This window comes from Anas platyrhynchos, chromosome 23 (assembly GCF_047663525.1).
Source record: "Anas platyrhynchos isolate ZD024472 breed Pekin duck chromosome 23, IASCAAS_PekinDuck_T2T, whole genome shotgun sequence".
Classification (NCBI taxonomy): domain Eukaryota; kingdom Metazoa; phylum Chordata; class Aves; order Anseriformes; family Anatidae; genus Anas; species Anas platyrhynchos.
Window position 1 is genome coordinate 7,043,579 of NC_092609.1, and position 22,084 is coordinate 7,065,662.

The 22,084-nt window shown below is 39.3% G+C and overlaps 2 protein-coding genes across 2 annotated transcripts in view; both read left to right on the top strand.

Moving 5' to 3' along the window:
* Positions 1–8,689, top strand: part of LOC139999309 (uncharacterized) — a 38,995-nt gene extending 30,306 nt beyond the window's left edge. The window contains 6 exon segments of the mRNA XM_072027092.1: positions 204–306; positions 916–1,023; positions 1,900–2,249; positions 3,369–3,438; positions 4,007–7,069; positions 8,541–8,689. Coding sequence (XP_071883193.1) covers positions 204–306; positions 916–1,023; positions 1,900–2,249; positions 3,369–3,438; positions 4,007–7,069; positions 8,541–8,689 — 3,843 coding nt within the window.
* A 9,984-nt stretch (positions 8,690–18,673) lies between these two features.
* The window catches only part of LOC139999310 (uncharacterized), a 40,953-nt gene continuing 37,542 nt past the window's right edge, over positions 18,674–22,084 (top strand). The window contains exon 1 of the mRNA XM_072027093.1: positions 18,674–20,921. The gene's annotated coding sequence lies outside the window, so the exon portion shown is untranslated. The remainder of the gene's footprint in view (positions 20,922–22,084) is intronic.

Sequence of the window (22,084 nt, forward strand, 5' to 3'; positions counted from 1 at the left end):
TGCAGAAGCTGGAAGTTTGAGATTTTGGCAAGATGTTAAATGGGTATTGGTGTCTTTCTCACAGCGTGTAAATCTACTTGAATTTACTGAAATGTATTAATTCAAAACATCTTAAGAATGTATCTAAATAACTAATTGTGTTGGGTGGATGGAGTAAGTATTTGTCCCTTGTCTGTAGTTGAAGCTGTAGTGCTGTTTGAAAGAGGTTCTGTTCCGGTTTAACCACTTTACGTGGTGGTGAGGTTGGTCGTTGGATGATGGTGAAGGTCTTTCCCAACCTAAAGGATTCTATGCAGGTGGAAAGGAGTAAGACTGAAAGACTCTCAGGATAATCCCTGAGCGTTTCTGAAAGCTAAGAAAACTTGTCTCAGATGCTCATTGAGCGTAGTCACTCAAATCTTAAACGAATATATGAGCTGCATTTCACAACGAATCAGCCCTTTAAAGTAGCTGCAATTTAACCACTTCTGTATGCCCAGCAGTCTGTATTAGCTAAACACGACCAATAAATTTGTGGAATCTCTTGAGTGATTCTGGCTAGGTTTTAAATAAAAGGGATCTTTGTGTCCTAATTTTTATTTATTTATTTATTTATTTTTTTCCTTTTTTTCCTCCAGAAAGAAAAATAAAAGGTCATTTTAGCACAGGTCATGCAGAATCTCCTGCTACAGTAGTTGTAGGCAGAGCGCACTCTACCACTGGTAGAATAGCTGGACAGGTCCTTAAAGTAGTGAAAAATCCAATCTTGAAACAAAACTTGAATATGGATGAAAGCTTCACAGGTACGTTGTGAGATTTTTAAAACCTGTTACTGGTTCTGCCAACTGTGCACTTTTTTTTTTTTTTTTTTCCGAAACAAGTGCTCATTTTTCTGAATATAATTTATAGGGCTGGCTGAGATGTTTAAAACTCCAGAAAATACAAGTGGAGAAACATCACCTTCAAGCACTGTTCGTGACAGTGATCTTACACCACCGTGCACGACAATGGACACTTCTGAACTGCGTACTCCTGAAGAATCTGGTATGGTTGTTAATTGGAAAGAAATTATTAAAGTATACTTTGGGGTAGCTGTGTCTGCAACTCACTGATAGTGCATAGCCTAATGCTAGGCAGACTTAGTGTAGAGATAAAGCATCTTGCAACCATTGATTTTTTTTTTATCATGTATTGGAGGACATTTTCCAGTAGTTCCAGTTATTTTTTTTGGTAGGTGTTATTTTTTTATTCATTCAGTTTTATATCGAACTTCTAAATGCTGAAGTATTGTTTCAGGCAAACCTTGTGTTGAAGCATGGCAATCCTTTAATCAATTGTCAGGGGATACATCTAGATTCAATGACAAAATCTTACGGCAGGGAGTGGTTATGCTGTAGAATTTTGCAAAGATTCTACTTAAGAAAAATGTCAGATTAGGAAGATTTGTGTTAAGATGATCCTTAGCTTTTTTTTTCTGTCTTTTGCATATGACTTTGCATATCAGTCGTGTTCCTGAATAACTCAGAATTCTTTAAATTCTGTTTTACTAAGAATTTAGCAAAAGTGAGCATCTAGTGAATCACCAACAAAAATCAAGAATGAATTATCCAATATTCAGAGTAGTAATACTAATGATTTTTATCAGATTAAATAAAAAATCATCAAGGTTTTTTAGGCTTAATTTTTTTAACGTATGCTGTGCCTTGTAGGAGCTAATTGCCTTCTTGCTAATTACCAAACCAATTGCTGAAACACAGTTTTGGATTTAGCTTGTAGAAAGCTTTGGCTGATTGAATCCATTTTTTACTTAGTTATACAGCGATTGGAATGTTTGGATTTCCTGCTTAGTTTGTTTGCCAAATTAGATAAACCTACTGTTTATTTCAGGAGAGATGATGGTGTCACCATTAAATACTCCAGATTCTTCAGGAGAGATACTGGATTGTCATGACATCTCAGATTTGATGAGAGAGGAGGAATCTCCAAAGTCTATATTTGAAATAATGTACTCCAGAATTCCAGAAGGAATAGCTATGCTGGAAGAAGATCTCGATGTGGACAGCGTATCATTAAGTGCAGAGAAACAAGCCTCTCAGGTGAAATTGGAAAGTAAAAGGAAAACACCAGATGAGAAGCTGGAGTCAGTCAACGTTGGATCAGCCATCGAGCAGCCATTAAAAACCCCAAAGAAGAAGCCAGGACTTGTAGAGGTCCTGTCGGGCATCAAGCAGCTTATGAAGACTGCCAAGCAGAAGTCAGAGGAAACAAAGGTAAAATATTTTCTTTAGCTTTTGGAAAGAGTTTATTTAAGCTTGGAGCCTGTGGTTGAAGTGAACTCTTAGGCCATCTAATAAGACATGTTTTATATCATTGTATTTTCATTAAAATATCTCATGCACAAGACCTGTGGCTGACAAAATACCTTCTGGAAGAGCACCTGATGTTTATTTGAAAACAGTGAAGTTGACAACCTGTGTTTTCCTTGGTAGCTTTGTCCAGGTGTGAATGGGTAAAAACCAGAAGATGCAGCTGAGTACAAATTTGAAGGAGCACTTTTTTTCTAGTCATTTGTTTCTGTTATGTTTAAAGCACCCTTAAATTACTTACAGACTACAATGGAGTTCTTTCTGTGCCTTCCTTTTCATAAGTGGGATATATGCATGTTTGTTTTTTTTGTACAGCTTCTTCATAGCTTGTAGATTAAATTCAAAACGCTTTTTTTCTTTAAACATCCAAGAGCACTGAGCTTTTGCCAAAATTTGGTGTTACCACGTAGTCAGTTGATTGCTCTTCATGCCCATAAGGCTTTCATTCACTGCTTGCTGAATGGACACCAATTCTACTCTGTTTGCTTGTATTAGGATGTACTTTGTTTAGAGGAACCCTACCTAAATGGCTGCTGAGGCTGCTCTGGGTTACCATTTTGACCTTACAATTCGCACCTTCATCACTCTTGTCATTGGTGTATTTTATTAGCATCGATTTTTGTTGACTCCCAGATCCATAGATTAAAATGAGTATTGCTGGTCTGTGTAGAACTACAATAAAACACTTCAAAACATTCAAATGATTTAGATTCAATAACCCTCTTTTTCTAATCTTACTAGACAATGTTCAGCCCGTTTACTGAATGCTTTTTAAAACTCTACTGTGTTGTCTTTCACTGTAAAAACTGCTACACTAGCTCAGATAACAAGTATTAAGTTCAATTTTGTGGTAGTACCAAATATATGATGCAGTTAGCAAACGAAGTTGGCTTCATTTTCTCATAAAGTATTTGGCAGGACTTTTTTCAACTGTTTCACTCCCAATTTTCTATTAGTTAACTATTTCTTGTCCTGTCAGACACACACAAAAGTATTGATTATTGCTTATTTCCTTAGGTCAGGTCAGAAAATGTTATGGATCCTAAGCAGGAAGATGCTGTAACTGCTTGTACTAATGGCAGTCGTGAGTATGGTAAGTACAAACACTTTTATTTTAACTAGAGTAATAATGAATATGCAGGACTGTGTGTGTTGTTAGGAAGTTTCAACGTGTTGTAAAAATTCCAAATTATATAGTATGGAAGGAGCAAATATCTCAGGGAATTTGAGCAGTAATCTGTAACACAAACCAGTGTTGGCATTCTATTGGTGTTTAAAAAATGGTGTAGTAGTTTGATGTAATAACGGTGGCATCTCCAAACATACCAGTGTAAAAAACAAACAAACAAAAAATCACCTGTTGCTAAGGTATCCACTTAAAATCACCTTTATTTGCAAAGACTTTCAAAATATATCTTAAAGCTTGAGTGCTACCTGTCAAATAAAACAAATAACTCTGTGTACTAAACTGGGTTTTATTCTAGGAGTCTGTTTAAATCCCTGTTACTTTTTAAAATAAAATATGATTCATTTGAGCAAGACCGCTTTACTAGGAAAATGAAAACTCAAGAGATACTTTGATCGGGCATAGTAATGTATAACTTTTGATTGTGCTCTTTTCTATATGACAAACTTTGTAGGGGGGAATAAAACTGTTTTAGAAGACAAAGGAAATACTTCACAAGATAAAGATTCTCAACAAAAGTTGTCAACTAGCGAAGACCACTCTACCCAGAGACTAACAAGGGGCAGACCAAGGAAGACTGTACATCCACCTTCAACAAAGCAGTGTGAAAAGGATTTAAATTCAAAAGAATTGCAAGGTCTGGAGAAAAAGAGCATCCAAGAAGAGATGGGAGAGATCAGTACTTCAACTTCAGTAGCTAAAAATACAGGAAGAGGAAGGAGAACAAATCTTTGCATGGAAAAAGAAATTGTTTCAAAGCATCCTGTTGAGAAAACAGTTGAAACCGTTTCACTTGTGGAAACGCAGGTTGATACTCGAAGACCAAGAAGAGGTAAAACTAAGGAACCTAAGGAGTTAAAACATCCTAGTGAGGATCTTGAGTCTTCTGAAAAAGATTCTTCAGTGCTACAAAAAGATCCTGCAAATAGGAAACAGGCTTTGCAGGAGTATGATATCAGTAGCACATCTGTAACTGAAGATGATCAAAGCAGAAAGACAGAAGGCGTATCTAGTAGCACTCAGGATGAAAATCACCAACTGCAAACCGATTTAAAAAAATCTGAAAACGCATCTGACAAAGGTAGTGTAGAAGACAGAGAAGAAATTCTTCTATTGCATCAGAAGAGGTCTAGAGGAATGAAAAAAATAGAAAACACAGAAGCACTGCTTCCACCCAAAAGACAAAGAAGAGCTAGGAATGAACAGGTTGAACAAGCTCCTTCAGAGGAACTTCATGGGACGACAAGGAAACTTCGTAAACACCAATCAGCAAAATTACTACAAGGTGATGAGCAGACTTCTGAGACTGCCCCCACAGAAGCATCTGGAAACAGAACTGAACTTGAAGTAAAGGTAACAGAAAAAAGAGGTAAGTCTTCAAGAAATGCTAGAAAACAACCAACAGAAGTAAAACCAGACATGTGCGGGATGGCACTTGAAAATACACAGAATGTTCAGAAAGCCAAGGAGACTTCAAATGAAACCATTACGGAAACAAAATCACCCACCAAAAATGAGAGGAAAGTATCTCTGGGAGATGAAGCGGAAAATGCTCAAGAAAATACTACAAAGGCATCTCAAAGATTAAAGTCAGAATCACCTTCTGGAGAGACAGATAAAATGCCAGTAACTGTTCTCAACTTGGAATTCAAACAAGAAGCAAACAGAACTAGAAGCAGGAGAGGGAAAAAAGACTCTTCAGAGAAGAAGGCTGATGAATTTGCCCAGGATGTAAACAGCCTAGATCTTATGCTTAAATGTAAGTCAGAAACAGAGGAATCTTCTCCCAAAGAGTCTTCAGCCTCTAGTTGTGTCAAGCAGGCACACCAAGTAATGAAAGACCAGAACAACACAGCTGACACATTGGTAACTGCTCTAAACAGTGATGGCATTGCTCATAGACATCAAAAGCAGACAAGAAATGAGCAGGAAGCAAATGAACCAAAGCAAACTGAAATCCTGCAAGAGAATCGAACACCAAATAATAGAATTACACGTAGAAGACTTAGAGGAAGAAGAGTTAATTTTAAACTTGAAGAAGCCAGTTCCGAAGCTCTAGGAGAAGAAAGGAATTTACCTGGGAATGAGGAAGGAATGGCTTGCAAACATGATCAACGTGAGGCTTCAGAAAATCCTTTAGAAGTAAGGAGGAGCAGAAGAAGGCAAGCTGATTCCATTCCACAAGCAGCTTGTTCTACCTTTACGAAAAAAGAAACCTTAATTAAAGATCATAGTAAAGATGAGACTTCTACAAAAGATCAAGATCCAGCTTTGGAAGCTATTCCCTCTTCAACAGAAGAAGTTCCGCTGAGAGGACGAAGGCGGCGAGAGGTTGCTGTAGCATCACAAACGGTGAGTTCTCTTTCTATCAGAGAAAAACGTGGCTTGCTAGAAGGTGATGATAAAAAGATGACTGTGAAAGAAGATCAAAATCCAGCATTGGGAGATAGCACTTTGCAGGCAAAAGCAAATGCATCAGCAAGGGACAAAAGAAAAGAGATTGATCTAGCAGCAGAGGCAAAAAGTTCAGCTTCTCTCCGGAGAAAACGTGGCTTGTCAGAAACTGATGACAAAGAGGAGAGTACTAATGAAGAACAAAACGTGCTTTTGGAATCGGTGTCCTGTGCAAAAGCAAAGCCATTAGGAAGGGGCAGAAGGAAAGAAACTCCTCCAGTGTCACACACAACTAATTCCATTTCTCTTAGAAGAAAACGTGGTTTGCCAGCAGATAATGGTAAAGAAGAGGCTCTTAAAGATCAAAATGTTCCGTTAGGAGCAGTTGTTTCAAGTCTAAAAGATCAACCAAAAAGAGGCAGAAGGAATGAAGCTGCCATATTATTAGAAGCCACAAGTTCTACTCCTGCTCGGGGAAAATGTAACTTATCAAAAGAAAGTAGCAGAAATAATAATCATAGGAAAGCTAAACAAATGATTTCTGAAAAACCCTCTTCCGAAGAAAAAATTGACCTTTCAAAAGGGTACTCAGGGAAAAAGTGTAGTATCACTTCACTGGCTGTTAGTTCTAGTTCACTTCAAGGTTTGCCAGAAGATGGTAAGAATGAAACTCCCAAAGAGCAACAGGGTATACTTTTGGAAGTAACCCAATCAGGAAAAGAAAATCCATCGAAGGCAGGCAGAAGGAAAATAGTTCCTTCCAAATCTGAAGAAACTAGTTCAACCTTTCTCAGGGAAAAGCTTGTCTTGCCTGAAGACAGAGGTCAAAACGGAATCCTTAAGGAAGGTGAAGGTACAGCTCTGGAAAATAACTCATCCCAGGAAAAACAAAGGCAACTGAGAAATAAGAGGAAAAATGTACAATTCAAACCAGAGGCAGCTACTTCTCTTCGTGACAATGGCAACTTGCCTGAAAACGGCAACATTTCGGAAATGCAGTGTTTGATACCCACTGGTTCTGAAGAAAGTAATCAGTCTGGAAAAGGAAAAGAGGTTAACCCTACCCAACAGACAACTTCCACTTCTCGCAGAAGAAAATGTCTGTTGCCAGCAGATGATGTACCACCTAAAAAATCAAAATCAGGTGAGGAAAAAAAAATATTTCTATTTTCTACATATAGCTAAGTCTAGAATTTTGTACAGGTTATTACTGTTGGCTGCCATAGTCTAATGTAAATAGAGAGTGGGTCTTTAATGTAGCAAAGAGTGGTAAGTAAAGAAGGGGCTAGGTTATCCTGTACAAACCAGATGTTTCTCCAAAGCAGAATGGATTGATTGTATGGCATCTGACAGCTGTATTCCTCTTCTGCTGAGTTATTCAAATGCTCTCATGCTCTTCTGCTGTCTCAATCCGTAACTTGCAGGTTAAATAACAGCAATTAACTAACTTACAGGTGGTTATGAGCATAGCATGATAATTACATTTGTAGCACCCATTGTCTGTGCTTGTTTTCTCCTAAATACCATCTAAGCTCCTGCTTTTGTATGTCCAGGTTTTGGGTAGCTTGTACAACTTATCCGTGCTGTAATGAAGTTGGTGCTAGAAGGACTTGGAGCTGTATTTGAGCTCAAATGACAGCAGAAGTTCCACATGTCTCTCACTTTTCCCGTTTTTCAGTTTTATTTTCCCCAAGCCAATAGAGCTCTAGCTTCAGACACTTGAAATATTCCCTAAACCTTTCAGCTGGATGTGATAAAATTTTAAAGATACCACGTTGTAATAAGAAATTATCGTCAAATAAATATAATAAAATGGAAGTAATGAATCTTTACAGATGCACAAAGAATTTTCTGGCAGGTTATGTGCATTAATCCTGTTGTGATTTGGCCATGCTCTCGTTTCATTTCTCTTCATCTCTTTATCTGTTACATGTGCTTATCCAAACGTAACACGTACATCTATTGTGGCAGGTTCCCCTCTTGGTTTATTGACTTCACACTTCTGCTAGTTTTCACTTCTTGACACTGCTACATGCACCTCCCAAAGGACTGATCTCTCCCAGTGCTTTTCTACCGGTCTGAATAGTTTCTTTTGGGGGGAGGTCCTTTTTCCCCACATGGATTTTAGTGGTGGTGCTTGGGTCGATGCTCATCTCTTGGAGCAGCTTCACTGGTCTGTGCCATGTGGATTCTTCCAGAAGCGTCCAGTGTGTTTGTTACAACTACAAGCCTGACTTTGCAGTTCTAGCTGGACAATAAATTAGTTGCTGTACATTCATTTTTGCTGTTTTTTTCTTCAGTGTTAGATATGTTTTAGTTTTACATATCAGTAGAAGAATTTTTAGCTAAAATAATAGCTAATTGGTTTTGGTGCTCTCATTAATGTTAACCTACTTTCAGAAATAGCTGTATGTCCTTGGGGACCTATTTTAAAGGATATTGGATGTGCAGAAGTGTGGGTTTTGTAACTGGTTTGTTGAACTCATAGATGTAAGCTTTGGAACGTAGTCATTAGGGACATCTCCCTTCAAAAACAATGGAACTGAAGATTGACTTTCTATAAAATGCTTGATTTATGATATAAATTTCCATTTAATATTTCTGTCTACGAATAGAGAATGATGAAAACGGATCACCCAAAAAAGGGAAAAGAAACAAAACTGAAGAAAAACTTGAAGGCAATGTGAAGACAACTCAGACTGCTGGAGGGACGAACAGGACAACAAGATCAAGCACAAGAGCAAGTGCAAGAACAAGAAAATAGTCTTAACAGTTAAAGAGCCAGTTTTTAGAATGATTCTGTAAATGACATTGGAATTTTTAATGTGACTTGACTTACACTCAGATTTTAAGTTCAGATTTTGTAAAGCTATCGCTGATGATATTATCTAAGTACTTTTCTTAATATGTTTACAGATATGATGCCGCCTGTTTTAGTAGATACATATAGTGGTTCCTATACCATGCGATGCTTGTGCAGAATGGCAGGTAGAAAAATAAATCTTTTATGCTCGTATTTATCCCCTTTTTTATGGTAATGAGTACAGTAGCCAGGAAGCCATGTTACTTTACTGCCAGTGTAATTGTAAGCTATTTTCTGCTTAAATTTTATGTGCTTAAGTCTTATTTTTTCATTAAAGTTCTGTAAATATTCTTTTAAAAACTATAGATTTATTAGTAGAACTACTATGAATGAAAATGCTATTTAAAAAAAAAAAAAAAATTTACTGAGAAGTACGGGTTTGTAAGCCGTTAAATTTGTAAACAATTTAGGACTTAAGTGTTTTGTGTTCTTAGGAATAATTAAAGATGTAATTACTACTGTCCTCTTACAACCATATTTAATTTTTTTAGCCAAATGCCATAATTTTTGGAAGTGTAATGTGGGTGCCTCTGAAATTCAGGCAATTCTCTTGTAAACATGGCCACGCTGTGCAGTGCTTGTAAAGGGAGGTGAGCACTGGGAAGAGGAGCAGTGAGCATATGAGGTTGCGATGTTGCCCTTTTCAGAGCTGCAGCTGATGTGGAGTACTGAATGTGGTTTGGAGAATATTTTCTAGAGGTCAGTGTCTGCGGCCTGTGGATAATGTTGGCGTGCACACATCTCAAAGGGTGGTAGCTTTCTGTTCCTCTATGAAATGCAAAAAAAAAAAAAAAAAAAATTCAGCTCAGGTATCTATGCATTTTTAAAACCCCAGTTAAGAACCTACATTTTCATATAGTCTAGGAGGAGTAATAGATTTCTATGGAAGGACAGATAGAGTTTATTTTCTGATGTTTTTCTTAGGGCTTCTTTTGGAGAAGATGAATGGCCCTTTGGGCAAGTTCTGATTTGTGAAATCCGTGTTTTCAAAGTGTTACCACAAGAGGAGTGAGGGGTTGCTTCCACCAGCTTAGGTTGCAGCCTCTGAAATGAGAGGAGTGTCTTCACCCAAGATGTTTAGTTGGGTCTGTGGTGCAGGATTTATGATCATCCCAAATTCCAGGACATGTAGCTTCATGCTTCTTGTCTCAGCAACAACTCAAGCAGTAGGTCTAGACTAGTGACCTTGGAGTTTTACAGAATTTTACCGATTTTACTGGATCCATATGAAGTCCTTGCATGTTGAACAACTCCAGTTTCCTTGCACTCATTTTCTCCTGCTCTGTTTGTGACTCAGTCTCCTTAACTGCAACAGGGAGACTTCACAAAGCCATCTTCACGAACCTAATCCTGTGTCGGCCCCTACTGGCTGCTGCTTAGAAGTATCCCCTTTGGTTGGTTTGGTTGTTTTCCAAAGAAACCTGGTGATAGCCACCAACAGATTCAGAAGAGAAACAGGACAAAGCAGCTTGGCATTTGTAACCCCTTGAAGGTGATGTGCTTGGGATCAATTTGTCATTTGGCTTAGTAGCTTTCCCTATGCAATGTGGGTAGAAAGAGGAAATAACAGCAGCGCTTTGACCTCTGGAAGCTCATGATATAAGTACCCTTCTAGGTCAGCTTCACAGCCTTGCTGTCTTCCGTGTTCCAACCTGTATTTTTTGTTCTTGCAGTTATGTAAGAGAAGCAAGTGCCTCTAAGTTGCTCTTTCTCTGTCATTTCAGTCTTTAATATCATCCCATAATTATTCAAGGCAGTAATTTCTAACAAATCAAAGTCCTAAGGCACACCCCAATTTTTATTTTTTATTTTATTTTTTTTTTTTCAGAATGAGAACAGGGCTGAACTCTTGTGCTGTGAGCAAATGCTCCATTTTAATTGCATTACACACAGCCTTAATGATAAGGGATCATTCCATCTTCCCTAATTTAGCTAGTACGTGTTCGATAGTGAGGCGGCCTCCATACCAGAGGAGATGAAAGCCTTGGGCAGAGGCACGGAGTTGTGAGGGTAGAGGAAGAACACTTGCCAAGTTTCCATCACTGCATTGAAGGAGCTGCCTTGTTTTCCATTCAGTAGCTGCAACTAGGATATAAGAGGGCATCTTGGCCTCTGTGCCAAGCTGTGCAAAGTGAAGAGCTCGTCAGCGAGATGAGCAAAGGGGCATTTTGTTTGGGTTTGTTGAGTGTCACAGGTTGTGCAAACAAGACATTCACCACACAAAAGCTGTTCTGCATAAATGTTACTCTTGACTCATTGGATAAAACCTAATTAAGGCTTTCCTAACAGGGCAATATTCTTTTTTTTTCCAAACAAAGTTCTTGAAAGAAGCAGGAGGGGGGATTCTCGGCTCCTTTTCACAAACCACTTCAAAAGAACTGAGAGAACACCCTTAACTAGATAGCGCCGCTAGGAGCAAATCATTTTTCATAGCACCTGGCACACTGCGTTAGGGTATCACACATCCCACCACTTCAGCTGTGGTCAGCACGTGACTGCTGATGAGCGGGGGCTAATGAAGCGTGCCAGAAGCTGGGCTGTGACTGCTTAACCCCACTGCCACACAGGGCCTGAGCTTGCTCCCCATTCAGCCACTCGGGCTTATTAATTGGGGCTGTGATCCACAGGAAAGTAACTGCTCTGTGGTTGTTTTCTGTAGAGCAGCTAATGCTCAGACTAAGTAAATTGACTTGAAATATCTAATTAATAAGTAAATAATAGTCCATAAAGAGCAGCTGACTCTGTCTGCTGAGATACTACAGAAATGGGGCCTCGCTTAGCAAAAGAGGTCCTAATGGCCTTTTGGGGCAGTGCAAGAAATTCCCTTCTAAAGATGATTGTTAGTTTTGTCCTTGCTTTTATTCTAAAAACCAGTCTCGTCCTAACTGACACCAGCAGAAAGAGTCCACACTCTTGTTTTAAGACAGTATCTGTGACTTTCATGCAGCAGAATTGGTAATTCTACAGGTCACGTTAAAGGTTTTATACAGGATTTTAAACTCAAGTATTTGGTGTCTCTGATTTGTTTTGAAGTCTGTCTCTTCAAAACTAGTAAACTGATATACATGTATATATATATGTATATACATGTATTTTAACAAGTTTTAAAGATCAGCAGCCTATGCACATCATTTCGGGGAGCAATGGTAACAGTGGTTTGAAGTAAATTATGTGTCTGTTTAACACAGAATGGGAAAAAATAACCTACTTTAGTTGTAGAATCTCAGAGGAAAGCAAAGTCCTACCAACACACCTACAGTGAGAACAAGCTCCAGTGAACCATACGTATGCAAACGTTATAGCCTTATTGAGAAATAGAGCTGAACACAGGCATATTTTCTGATTCTAATTAATATATATATTTTTGTCTCCAGTGATTCTGTCTGATATCTCATTTTTTGTTTGCTCCTAGTTTGTGACTTTCTATGTATATGTAAAGTATGCATATAAAGTTATCAAAGTTATACACTTATATATATTTTTCAGAGCTGAGTTACCAATTTCTGAACATACTAAATGCATAATTAATACTTGATATACATTTGATATCTCTGTGGCAGTGAACTAATTTATTTTCTACTTTTATATTACTATTTAGTACAAGCTAAACATGAGTAAAGAATGGTATCCATCCCTAGGCATGTTGACCAGATCTGTACCATTACAGTAGTTCAGGGGGACAGAAGGTGGTCAACCTTCATCTCGTGAGACTCACAGCCCCACAAGGAAAAATGTGTCATAGGATTATTTTCTGTAACATAGTACGCATAAATATCTTGCAATTTGCTCTCAAGTATAGCTAGGAGTCTCAAGTTAACTATTTTCTCAAAAATTTTGATGGCAAATATAAATGTGCGGTTGTCATCCCGTGTCTTGTGTCATTGGTCATCTCCTGAGTGTACACCGACACTCAGCTCCTTCCAGGAATCTTCACCGACTTTGATACTGCCAAATCAATAGCCTTTAGGTTATAAACTCTACAAGAAGCCAGGTATTTTTGCCTAAATTGAATGCCTAACTTGAAAGAGCCCTTCAGAGCTGCAACACAGCTGAAAATAATTCCCAAACTGCCCTACTTCGATTTCATTCTGCTTCATTTAATGTGTTTCTGGAAGGTGGTGGTGTCCTTAAAGAATGCAAATTGCAATTCTTTTATTACACGAAAATATCTTCTAAAATGGTCTGAGTCTCAAGCTAAAATATTCTGAGTCTTATGCTAGGTAAATATTCAAGGGAAAAACAAGGGTACCTATGCAGAACTTCTGAAAGAAAGTGACACAAAAATAATTTAAGAGAAACTCAGAAATTCTGTAATGCTTATTTTCAATACAAATTGTAAAATATCCTATGTGGAGGTATTTATAACTCCATCACTACCTTGATTTATTTACCTTTGGGATGTGACTTTACAGTGTCCTTTTCTGTCCCCAGGTATGAACTGTAAGTGATCATAGCAAAGACTTCATTTACTTATGTATTTATTTATTTATTTCCAAATACTGTTTGGCTTTCACTTAAAGAAATATTTCTGCATTTTTCAAGAGGCATAGACTGAAAACATAAGGTGGAGAAACAGCTGATCCTTAGCATTGGAAGTGTATGTAATTTTTAATATAAGGTGTATGTAATTTTTAATATAAGGAGGTGTTAAAGTGCCAGGCAGATGTCGCCATAATGTCTTTATCTGCAGTAAAACTTTTGTACACCACATAATGTGCTATGTGTCCATTGAACTAGGATGTTTTGACTATGGATTTTGAAAGAATGTAATTAAGTTTCTATATATGCCTCACTTCTTTTAATGTCTTGCCCTAGAAAGTTTTTGTTTGACAATAGTAAATAAAATAAAGTTGACTTTAATTCTGTGTTTGTGTTTTTGTTTGTTTGTTTGTTTGTTTTATATAATAAGTGTAGCTTCCAGGAATTCATAAAAATATGTTTACAGTTACTCATGCCTTTATTTGGATTCATAGTTTTCTCTGTATGTGTCTATATATTTTTACATTTATAAATATATTTTAAGGAGGAGAGAGATATTTAGACAGTAGAACAGTAGAGAATGAGTACTAAATAATGTTGGTGAAGAGTGGTGGTGAATATCCATGGCCAGGTAAAATAAACATAAGAAAGAATATCACAGCTGCCTTTCTTTTCATCAGCAGACTGTTTCCTTTATACCAAACTAGGGAGACGTATAAGAAATTGAGGTGCCTGACAGTGCATCAGACTTTTTTTGGGTTCAATATATTTGAAAACTATATTTTGAAAGGCAAAAACACATATATATATTTTATCTGTCCAAAAGAAACAAGAACATTCCATAAATACCTGCAAGTATGTAAAGATAATATAATTTTCAGTAATGGTATAATATATACTCTCCAGAAAGGCTTTTAAATAAAATTTTAAATAACATTTTACATGGATACAGTAAGATAGTAAATATGCAGTCCATTTTATTATTATTTTTTATTATTCTATTTTTGTTTAAGAGCCTGGTCACATTTTATTAAAATGGGTAACTAAAATATTCGCTGTAAGGCTGAGCGTTTAGTTAACTCGGTATTCATATTTTCTAAGCAATCTTCCAAAAATAAAAAAATAAAAAAATAATCCTGACATTAGATTTTAATATTTCAAACCTGTACTGTAATCAATGGTATAGTTTATATAGAGATATGTCATTTACTCTTGACTTTCTCTTTCATATCCAATATCCTTTCTGACTACTGTGAGTTCATAGCTCAAAAAAGTTTCTTGATAACAAGATCAGCTGCTTAATTACAAGAAAACCTGTATTGGTTTGAATTTTCCATCTTTTAATTTGTATCTTTCCATGGCATTCCTCTCCTGACTTGACACTAAGGTGCAATGCTATTTTGAGAGAACAGTGTGATTGTAGTTGTTAACCTTGATGCTGAGTTGTAAACACTGTCAGGTTCGATAATTTCCCAAAGGCTGAGATCTGATGGAGCCAATTCTCAAAGATTAAAAGATATCAGGTAATTGATGATCTTTGAGGATGTCATCTCCATAGATTCTTATTTCAGCTTCCTTTCTTGCTTCTTTAGGATAGAATTTATGGTTTGTCCTCAGGGGAGGAAGAAAAAACAAAAGAAAACAAACAAACAAAATAAAACTGAAACAGGTGGAACTTGCACCCTTCTTTTAAAAAAAAAAAAAAAAAAAAAAAAAGCCTTTGGGGTTACTTGCATCTCCAAAACTCAGTTAGTGAATATTCTGAGGCTTGTGACTTGCGCTTGTATGTGCACTTGAAGGGCTCAAATTTGGGGAGGCAATACACTGGAAGAAGGTGATGTAGAAGTAGAATTTTAACTGTCAGTTATATTGGGTCATCTGATAGCTTTTTATGGTACTCAGGGTAGATACAAGTACCTTCTTATGCTTAATTTGAGCACCTATCCCTAGCAGGAAGTTGAATATCTCTGTCTAGAACTATTCCGACTTCAGAACAGCACTTTAAAACACGTTCCTGACACAAATCCTTTATCAGAAGTGTCCAAGCATTAGGAGAGATTTGGGCTCACTGAACTGTGATGCAGCAGTACTTTGAAAGAGAAGTTTAATCAAGTTTGAATGCTTGAACAAACACAATATTCTGTGGGATTGGTGTTGTTTTAGTGTGTACCTGAATGCTTTTCCATTGCAAGAAAAACTTCTTAACAATAATGGCGCAATAAACTATTTTATTAACCATAAAACTTGCGTGCCATTTCTAGAAATGCATCTTTTGCCATTGAGAGTGGGAGATGAAAGGACTGCTCAGGCTTGCAGCCATCTGAAAAGTATATATATATATATATTTTTTTTTTTTCTCTAAAAAGGGAAAAAAAAGTTAATATTTAACTTCCATATTTCATTTCCTCAGTATTATTTCCTTCAGTGACAGGATCGTATTTTGGAGGAAAAGACCTAGTTAAAGAAGTGCTAGTGGAGTAGAAATTGGGAAGTTCTGCAATTAAGAGCCTTTACCAGGCTCCTGGATAGCTTTGAAAGCATATAAGAAAATCTAAATGGCTACTGTATGGCTTAGAAAAGATCCCATGAACTTGTTTTTTTGCTATTTTCAGAGAGAGTTGCATCTACCTTTTTATCAAATATCTTCATGAATACCAGAAAAAATCCAGGTATCCTTGCCATTAAAATGTCAAAAAAAAATTGCCTAAAATCAACTAATTAGAGCTTTAAATTATATTTAAAGATTGGGCTTTTCTTAACAAGCTAAAAGCACATTTACTAAGGCAAAGTAAGGCAAAGTGTTAAATCCTTGGTTTTGTTTGAGAGAAATATTCTGCAAGCCAGCCAACTGTGGAAGTTGTGTGAATTTTGTACTTAATATTTTGCGTACGTACATAAAGCTCCAAATGATCTATTTTTAAATAAAGGACAATGATAACACCCTGTAGGAAGGTCAGACAGATCATTTTGTCAGAAATCACATGTAAAACGAGGGCCAAATTCACTTTAATCGGACCCACCGAGAACAAGTTTCAAGTCAAAGCCTTCAACTCATTTACATCAACAGCCGAGACTTCTAGCAGTCTGACCTGGTAGCTGGGCCAGGTTAAAACAAACAAATGAAAAACTTTCATCTGTTGCTGTTCCAGTCTGTCAAATTACCAAGATAAAATCATTTTACTACTGTGTTCTGAGGTGTATTTTAGTTAGTGAATTACTTCCTAGCCCTCCTCTTAACTGCCTGGTTCCTGTCAGCAAAGTCAGGCCCACCAATTAGCGCAGGCTAATTCTGCTCCTTTTTATATGTGTGCCTCCTTTGTTATGCTGTACATTGTTCACTAGTTGGGATATCTAGTGACAATTAGGGAATGAGGCAGACACAAAGACTAATTTGATCACCCGGAGACCTGCCTCCCAAGATCCCTGTGTAGGCAGTGGAGACACAGCAGTACCTCCAGGGCACTCCAGCTGAGGTTTCAGCTCGCCTTCGCCCTCTAGAGAAGCCTCCTTCTTTCCATTAACTACAGGGAAAGACTGGCATCCCCAGGCAAGAGATGGCCCCTCTCAACCACGCTCCCATTTTAGTAAGGGAAGTCAGCGACAGAGTTTGACTTTTGAGTTTCAGGGCAAAGGCTGCTCGTCCGCCACGCTGGAAACGGGCCTGGTCCGGCTGCCTGATGGAGCTCATCCCAGCCCAGCTCCCGACCTGGCCCCATAGGCACCTTGTGCCTCCAAAATCAGCAATTCCCTTTGGGCACACTTCTATGTGCTCTCGGGACACTCCTGGCCTCACCAGGAGGACAGAATGAGGGAGGAATGGCAGTGGGGTGAATCTTTCACGTGAATTAAAGTCATTAAGTAAGGTTCTGTTTGTTAGGTTAATTGCGGTATTGATCCTCCAAGTCCCTCAATTTGGAGTAGTATATAACTGATACAATTTCAGTTCAATAATTTTTGTTGGTGAAAACATGCATTTTACCTGTATTCAGCTTAGTTTCTTTATGCCTTTTTCCCTAGCCAGTTCACACACTGTCAGTTGTAGACTGGACTGCCTGTAAGTGTTGGGTGTATGGCAGACATCATGGATGATAACCATTGAGACACAAATATTTTAATTGTTGAACATTCAAATTCAATAGCTAAACACGACCAATAAATTTGTGGAATCTCTTGAGTGATTCTGGCTAGGTTTTAAATAAAAGGGATCTTTGTGTCCTAATTTTTATTTATTTTTTTCCTTTTTTTCCTCCAGAAAGAAAAATAAAAGGTCATTTTAGCACAGGTCATGCAGAATCTCCTGCTACAGTAGTTGTAGGCAGAGCGCACTCTACCACTGGTAGAATAGCTGGACAGGTCCCTAAAGTGGTGAAAAATCCAATCTCGAAACAAAACTTGAATATGGATGAAAGCTTCACAGGTACGTTGTGAGATTTTTAAAACCTGTTACTGGTTCTGCCAACTGTGCACTTTTTTTTTTTTTTTCCGAAACAAGTGCTCATTTTTCTGAATATAATTTATAGGGCTGGCTGAGATGTTTAAAACTCCAGAAAATACGAGTGGAAAAACATCACCTTCAAGCACTGTTCGTGACAGTGATCTTACACCACCGTGCACCACAATGGACATTTCTGAACTGCGTACTCCTGAAGAATCTGGTATGGTTGTTAATTGGAAAGAAATTATTAAAGTATACTTTGGGGTAGCTGTGTCTGCAACTCACTGATAGTGCATAGCCTAATGCTAGGCAGACTTAGTGTAAAGATAAAGCATCTTGCAACCATTGATTTTTTTTTTATCATGTATTGGAGGACATTTTCCAGTAGTTCCAGTTATTTTTTTTGGTAGGTGTTATTTTTTTATTCATTCAGTTTTATATCGAACTTCTAAATGCTGAAGTATTGTTTCAGGCAAACCTTGTGTTGAAGCATGGCAATCCTTTAATCAATTGTCAGGGGATACATCTAGATTCAATGACAAAATCTTACGGCAGGGAGTGGTTATGCTGTAGAATTTTGCAAAGATTCTACTTAAGAAAAATGTCAGATTAGGAAGATTTGTGTTAAGATGATCCTTAGCTTTTTTTTTCTGTCTTTTGCATATGACTTTGCATATCAGTCGTGTTCCTGAATAACTCAGAATTCTTTAAATTCTGTTTTACTAAGAATTTAGCAAAAGTGAGCATCTAGTGAATCACCAACAAAAATCAAGAATGAATTATCCAATATTCAGAGTAGTAATACTAATGATTTTTATCAGATTAAATAAAAAATCATCAAGGTTTTTTAGGCTTAATTTTTTTAACGTATGCTGTGCCTTGTAGGAGCTAATTGCCTTCTTGCTAATTACCAAACCAATTGCTGAAACACAGTTTTGGATTTAGCTTGTAGAAAGCTTTGGCTGATTGAATCCATTTTTTACTTAGTTATACAGCGATTGGAATGTTTGGATTTTCTGCTTAGTTTGTTTGCCAAATTAGATAAACCTACTGTTTATTTCAGGAGAGATGATGGTGTCACCATTAAATACTCCAGATTCTTCAGGAGAGATACTGGATTGTCAAGACATCTCAGATTTGATGAGAGAGAAGGAATCTCCAAAGTCTATATTTGAAATAATGTCCTCCAGAATTCCAGAAGGACGAATAGCTATGCTGGAAGAAGATCTTGATGTGGATAGCATGTCACTCCACTGGAGTCACAAAACTCCAGATCAGAAGTTGGAGTCAGTCAACGTTGCATCAGGCATCAAACAGCTATGAAAAACCCCAAAGAAGAAGCCAGAACCTGTAGAGGTCCTGTCGGGCATCAAGCAGCTCATGAAGACCGCCAAGCAGAAGCCAGAGCCTGTAGAGCCTACTGATTTCCTGTCAGGCATCAAGCAGCTCACAAGGGCCCCACAGCAAAAATTGGAACCTACTACAGATGAAAATGCCTTGCAGAAATTGCCGGAGACTCCAGTAGAAAACAAGGAGGTAGTAAAAGATGTGACAAGAGTTAATTTAATCCAGAAAAATCCGAAATTGAAACATCAGCTGGTAGAAGACATGGTTGGAGTCACACATTCTCTGGACACTCTCCCAACAGTTTAATGTCCTTTTTGTGCTGTGGTGCCCAGAACCGCGCACAGTGCTCGAGGTGAGGCCACTCCAGGGCAGAGCAGAACAGGGCAATCATTTCCCTCGACCGACGAGCAATGCCAAGTTTTTGAAGTATTTTTGATTTTGTCCGTAAGAGTAACTTGTTCTCTCTGTCTAATTATTCAGAACTTTTAGGCGTACTTTGTTTCTTTCGTGCTTATTTTAAATACCTCAACTCTGTTTAACTCTGGCAGTAGGTAAAGGTCAGGTTGGCTTTCATTTGTTGTGAAACCACAGCCTGAAAATGAGGTTTCGAGCAGCCAGGCTAACCAATGCCCAAAGAGCAGGAGGAGCATTAAGTCACCTGCATCTCCATCTGCTGCCTGGCCTATCTCTACTCCCTCATTTCTAAGAACTTTCCTGTTCTGTTTCATGGAGGGGAAGAGAGCCGTACTCTCTAATCCCTTTTATAGAAGTCCAAACTCTTTTGTGACTCCCTTAAGCCTCAGAGAGAATCAGCAGAGAGCAAATACATGACTTGCTTTTAAATTGGCTTTATGTACTGCGTGGAGGAGGCTGGAGAATGAAACGTGAGGTAGTTGGGGCCTGCGCTTTGTAACCGCAGGCCACTGGTAAAAATGTGCAAAATGAAGAAAAATTGAGCATAATGATGGAAGTTATGTGTCATAATGTAGTTAATTTTCATCTGTGCTTAAATGTTTTAAAGAGCATTTTAAAAATAATCTTCTCTATGTCACGAAGGGCTGAGGTGGAGTCCTTCCAGTCTAAAAATGTTTCTGACCCGAGTCTACATTTAAAGGGTTCAAAGGCATCTTCTGCTTGCCTATTTTCAGATCAGGGTTTCTTGTCATTTTTCATACCATATTATCTCATTGACTGGAAGTCAATTTTTGCTTAAATGATAGATATCAAGCGTAGACTTGGCCAAGAATGTGGATGGCCGTGATGTTGGATGTGGTGATGACAATTTTCTCTCGTATCAGCTTTCTACTTTTATGCAGTCAAGGCCTTCTGGTCAAGGCCTGAGTCACCCTGGCTCCTCACCAGTGTTTTTTTTTTTTTTTTTTTTTTTAAATCTTCACATACAGAGCAGCATGGGCTTTGTTTTGAGTTCTTGGAGTCTCAACTTTAAGCCTTAGTACTCAATTCCTGTCAGGGAATAAATTTTTGTAGGTAACAGCAGGTAACTACTTAGATGACGACAACAGACTTAAAGCGCTGCTTTTATTTTCAACACTTTTACTGCTGCTTCCTTCCGCGCTCCCCCTACTGTTACCCCTTCGAAGCGCCCTGTTTTTATGATGAAGAAAACAAAACCAAAACCAATTTGAATTAGGGGAGGAGCGGCTCAGAAGCCAGCCTCGGCTGTCTGCGTTAGTTTAGGAAGCTTTTAGCGAGCTGCTGCCCAACTGGGGCCTCCCGGGCTAAAAGAGTCCGTCCGCCGAGCGGCGCTGGATAGAGCCGAGGGGCCTCGAGGCGGCTCGACCGGGGCTGGGTGTGTGGGGCCGTGTCCCCCCGGGGCGGCTCCGGCAGCTCCCGGTGTCTCCGGTGCCTCAGGTGCCTGGAGCGGCGCGGCGGAGGGATACGAGCGGGCGGAGGCGGCGCTGGCGCGCGCGGCAAGGGCGGGAGGGACGGGAGGGACGGGAGGGGGGCGCCGCGGGGAGCGGCGGCGGCAGCAGGAGGGAGCCGGCACCGCGCTGAGGGGGTGAGCGCCGGGACGGGACGGGGTGAGGGGGGGCGGGGGGCTGCTGGCGTTGGGAATAAGCTTTAAAACCACACGCGGTTATTGCTGGGGGAAGCGGAGTGCCGGGGAGGATGCTGAGAGCGGGCTGGGATCGCTCCGTGGTGCTGCCCTTACGGTGCTTGTGGCGTGGGGGTGCTGGGCTTTAATCCCATGCGCGGGTTATAGGTGTTGTTGTAGGGCCTGCTTTCAAATGAACAACATGTGGCGCTGCACCGTGCACAGGCACACCCAAGGGTTTGCTGGCGGAGGGGCGCTGTCAGTGCTGTCACACGCTGTGTGTGTCTGTGGGAGCCCCTCAGGGAGCCGGCACCGCGGGGCTCCTGCCAGGCCTTTCCCCTTCGGTCCTTCCTTTGCTGACGGGCCAAGGGGTGAGAAATGTCGTGGTTTGGTCAGGTTTGTATTTAACGCAACGCTCGGGACCCTGATCCTGTGGTAATGACGGGTGCTTCAGCCTCCTCCTGGAGGAGGGAGCTCCCTGAGAGCCCAGGGGACGCAGTCGCTTCTGAGACCCAGCCTGCAGCGGGATTTCTGTGAAACCTCTGCGGGTGTGAGAGCTGGCACTGACAGGGAGCTGCAGATAAATAGCTCCAGCCGCAGTCACGGCTTCTCCAGGTTTGCTTCAAAGGCAGCTTTGCTTGAAAGCCAAGTCCGAGAACGTCCCAGTAGATGAGAGGAAGGTAACGCACCAGGTGTAGGTGAGCAGGAGTGACTGCTTGCCTGAAAATAGCTTTAAATCGCTCATGGAATGAACCATTGTATGAGTGGTGCTGCCTCTTTGCAGGCTCTGATGGATACCAAGCAGCTATGGCATACGTCAAAGCGGTATTGCTAAGTTTGTGTGAGCACGTGATGACTGCTCTTACCGCTGTTAAAAGCGTTGTTTCCTCCAAACGTGTAGTGCCCGCGCTCCTGTGCACGATTTCAACCAATGCTCGTGGTGGATAGTTCCCAGGTGCAGGGAAACACATGGAAATGG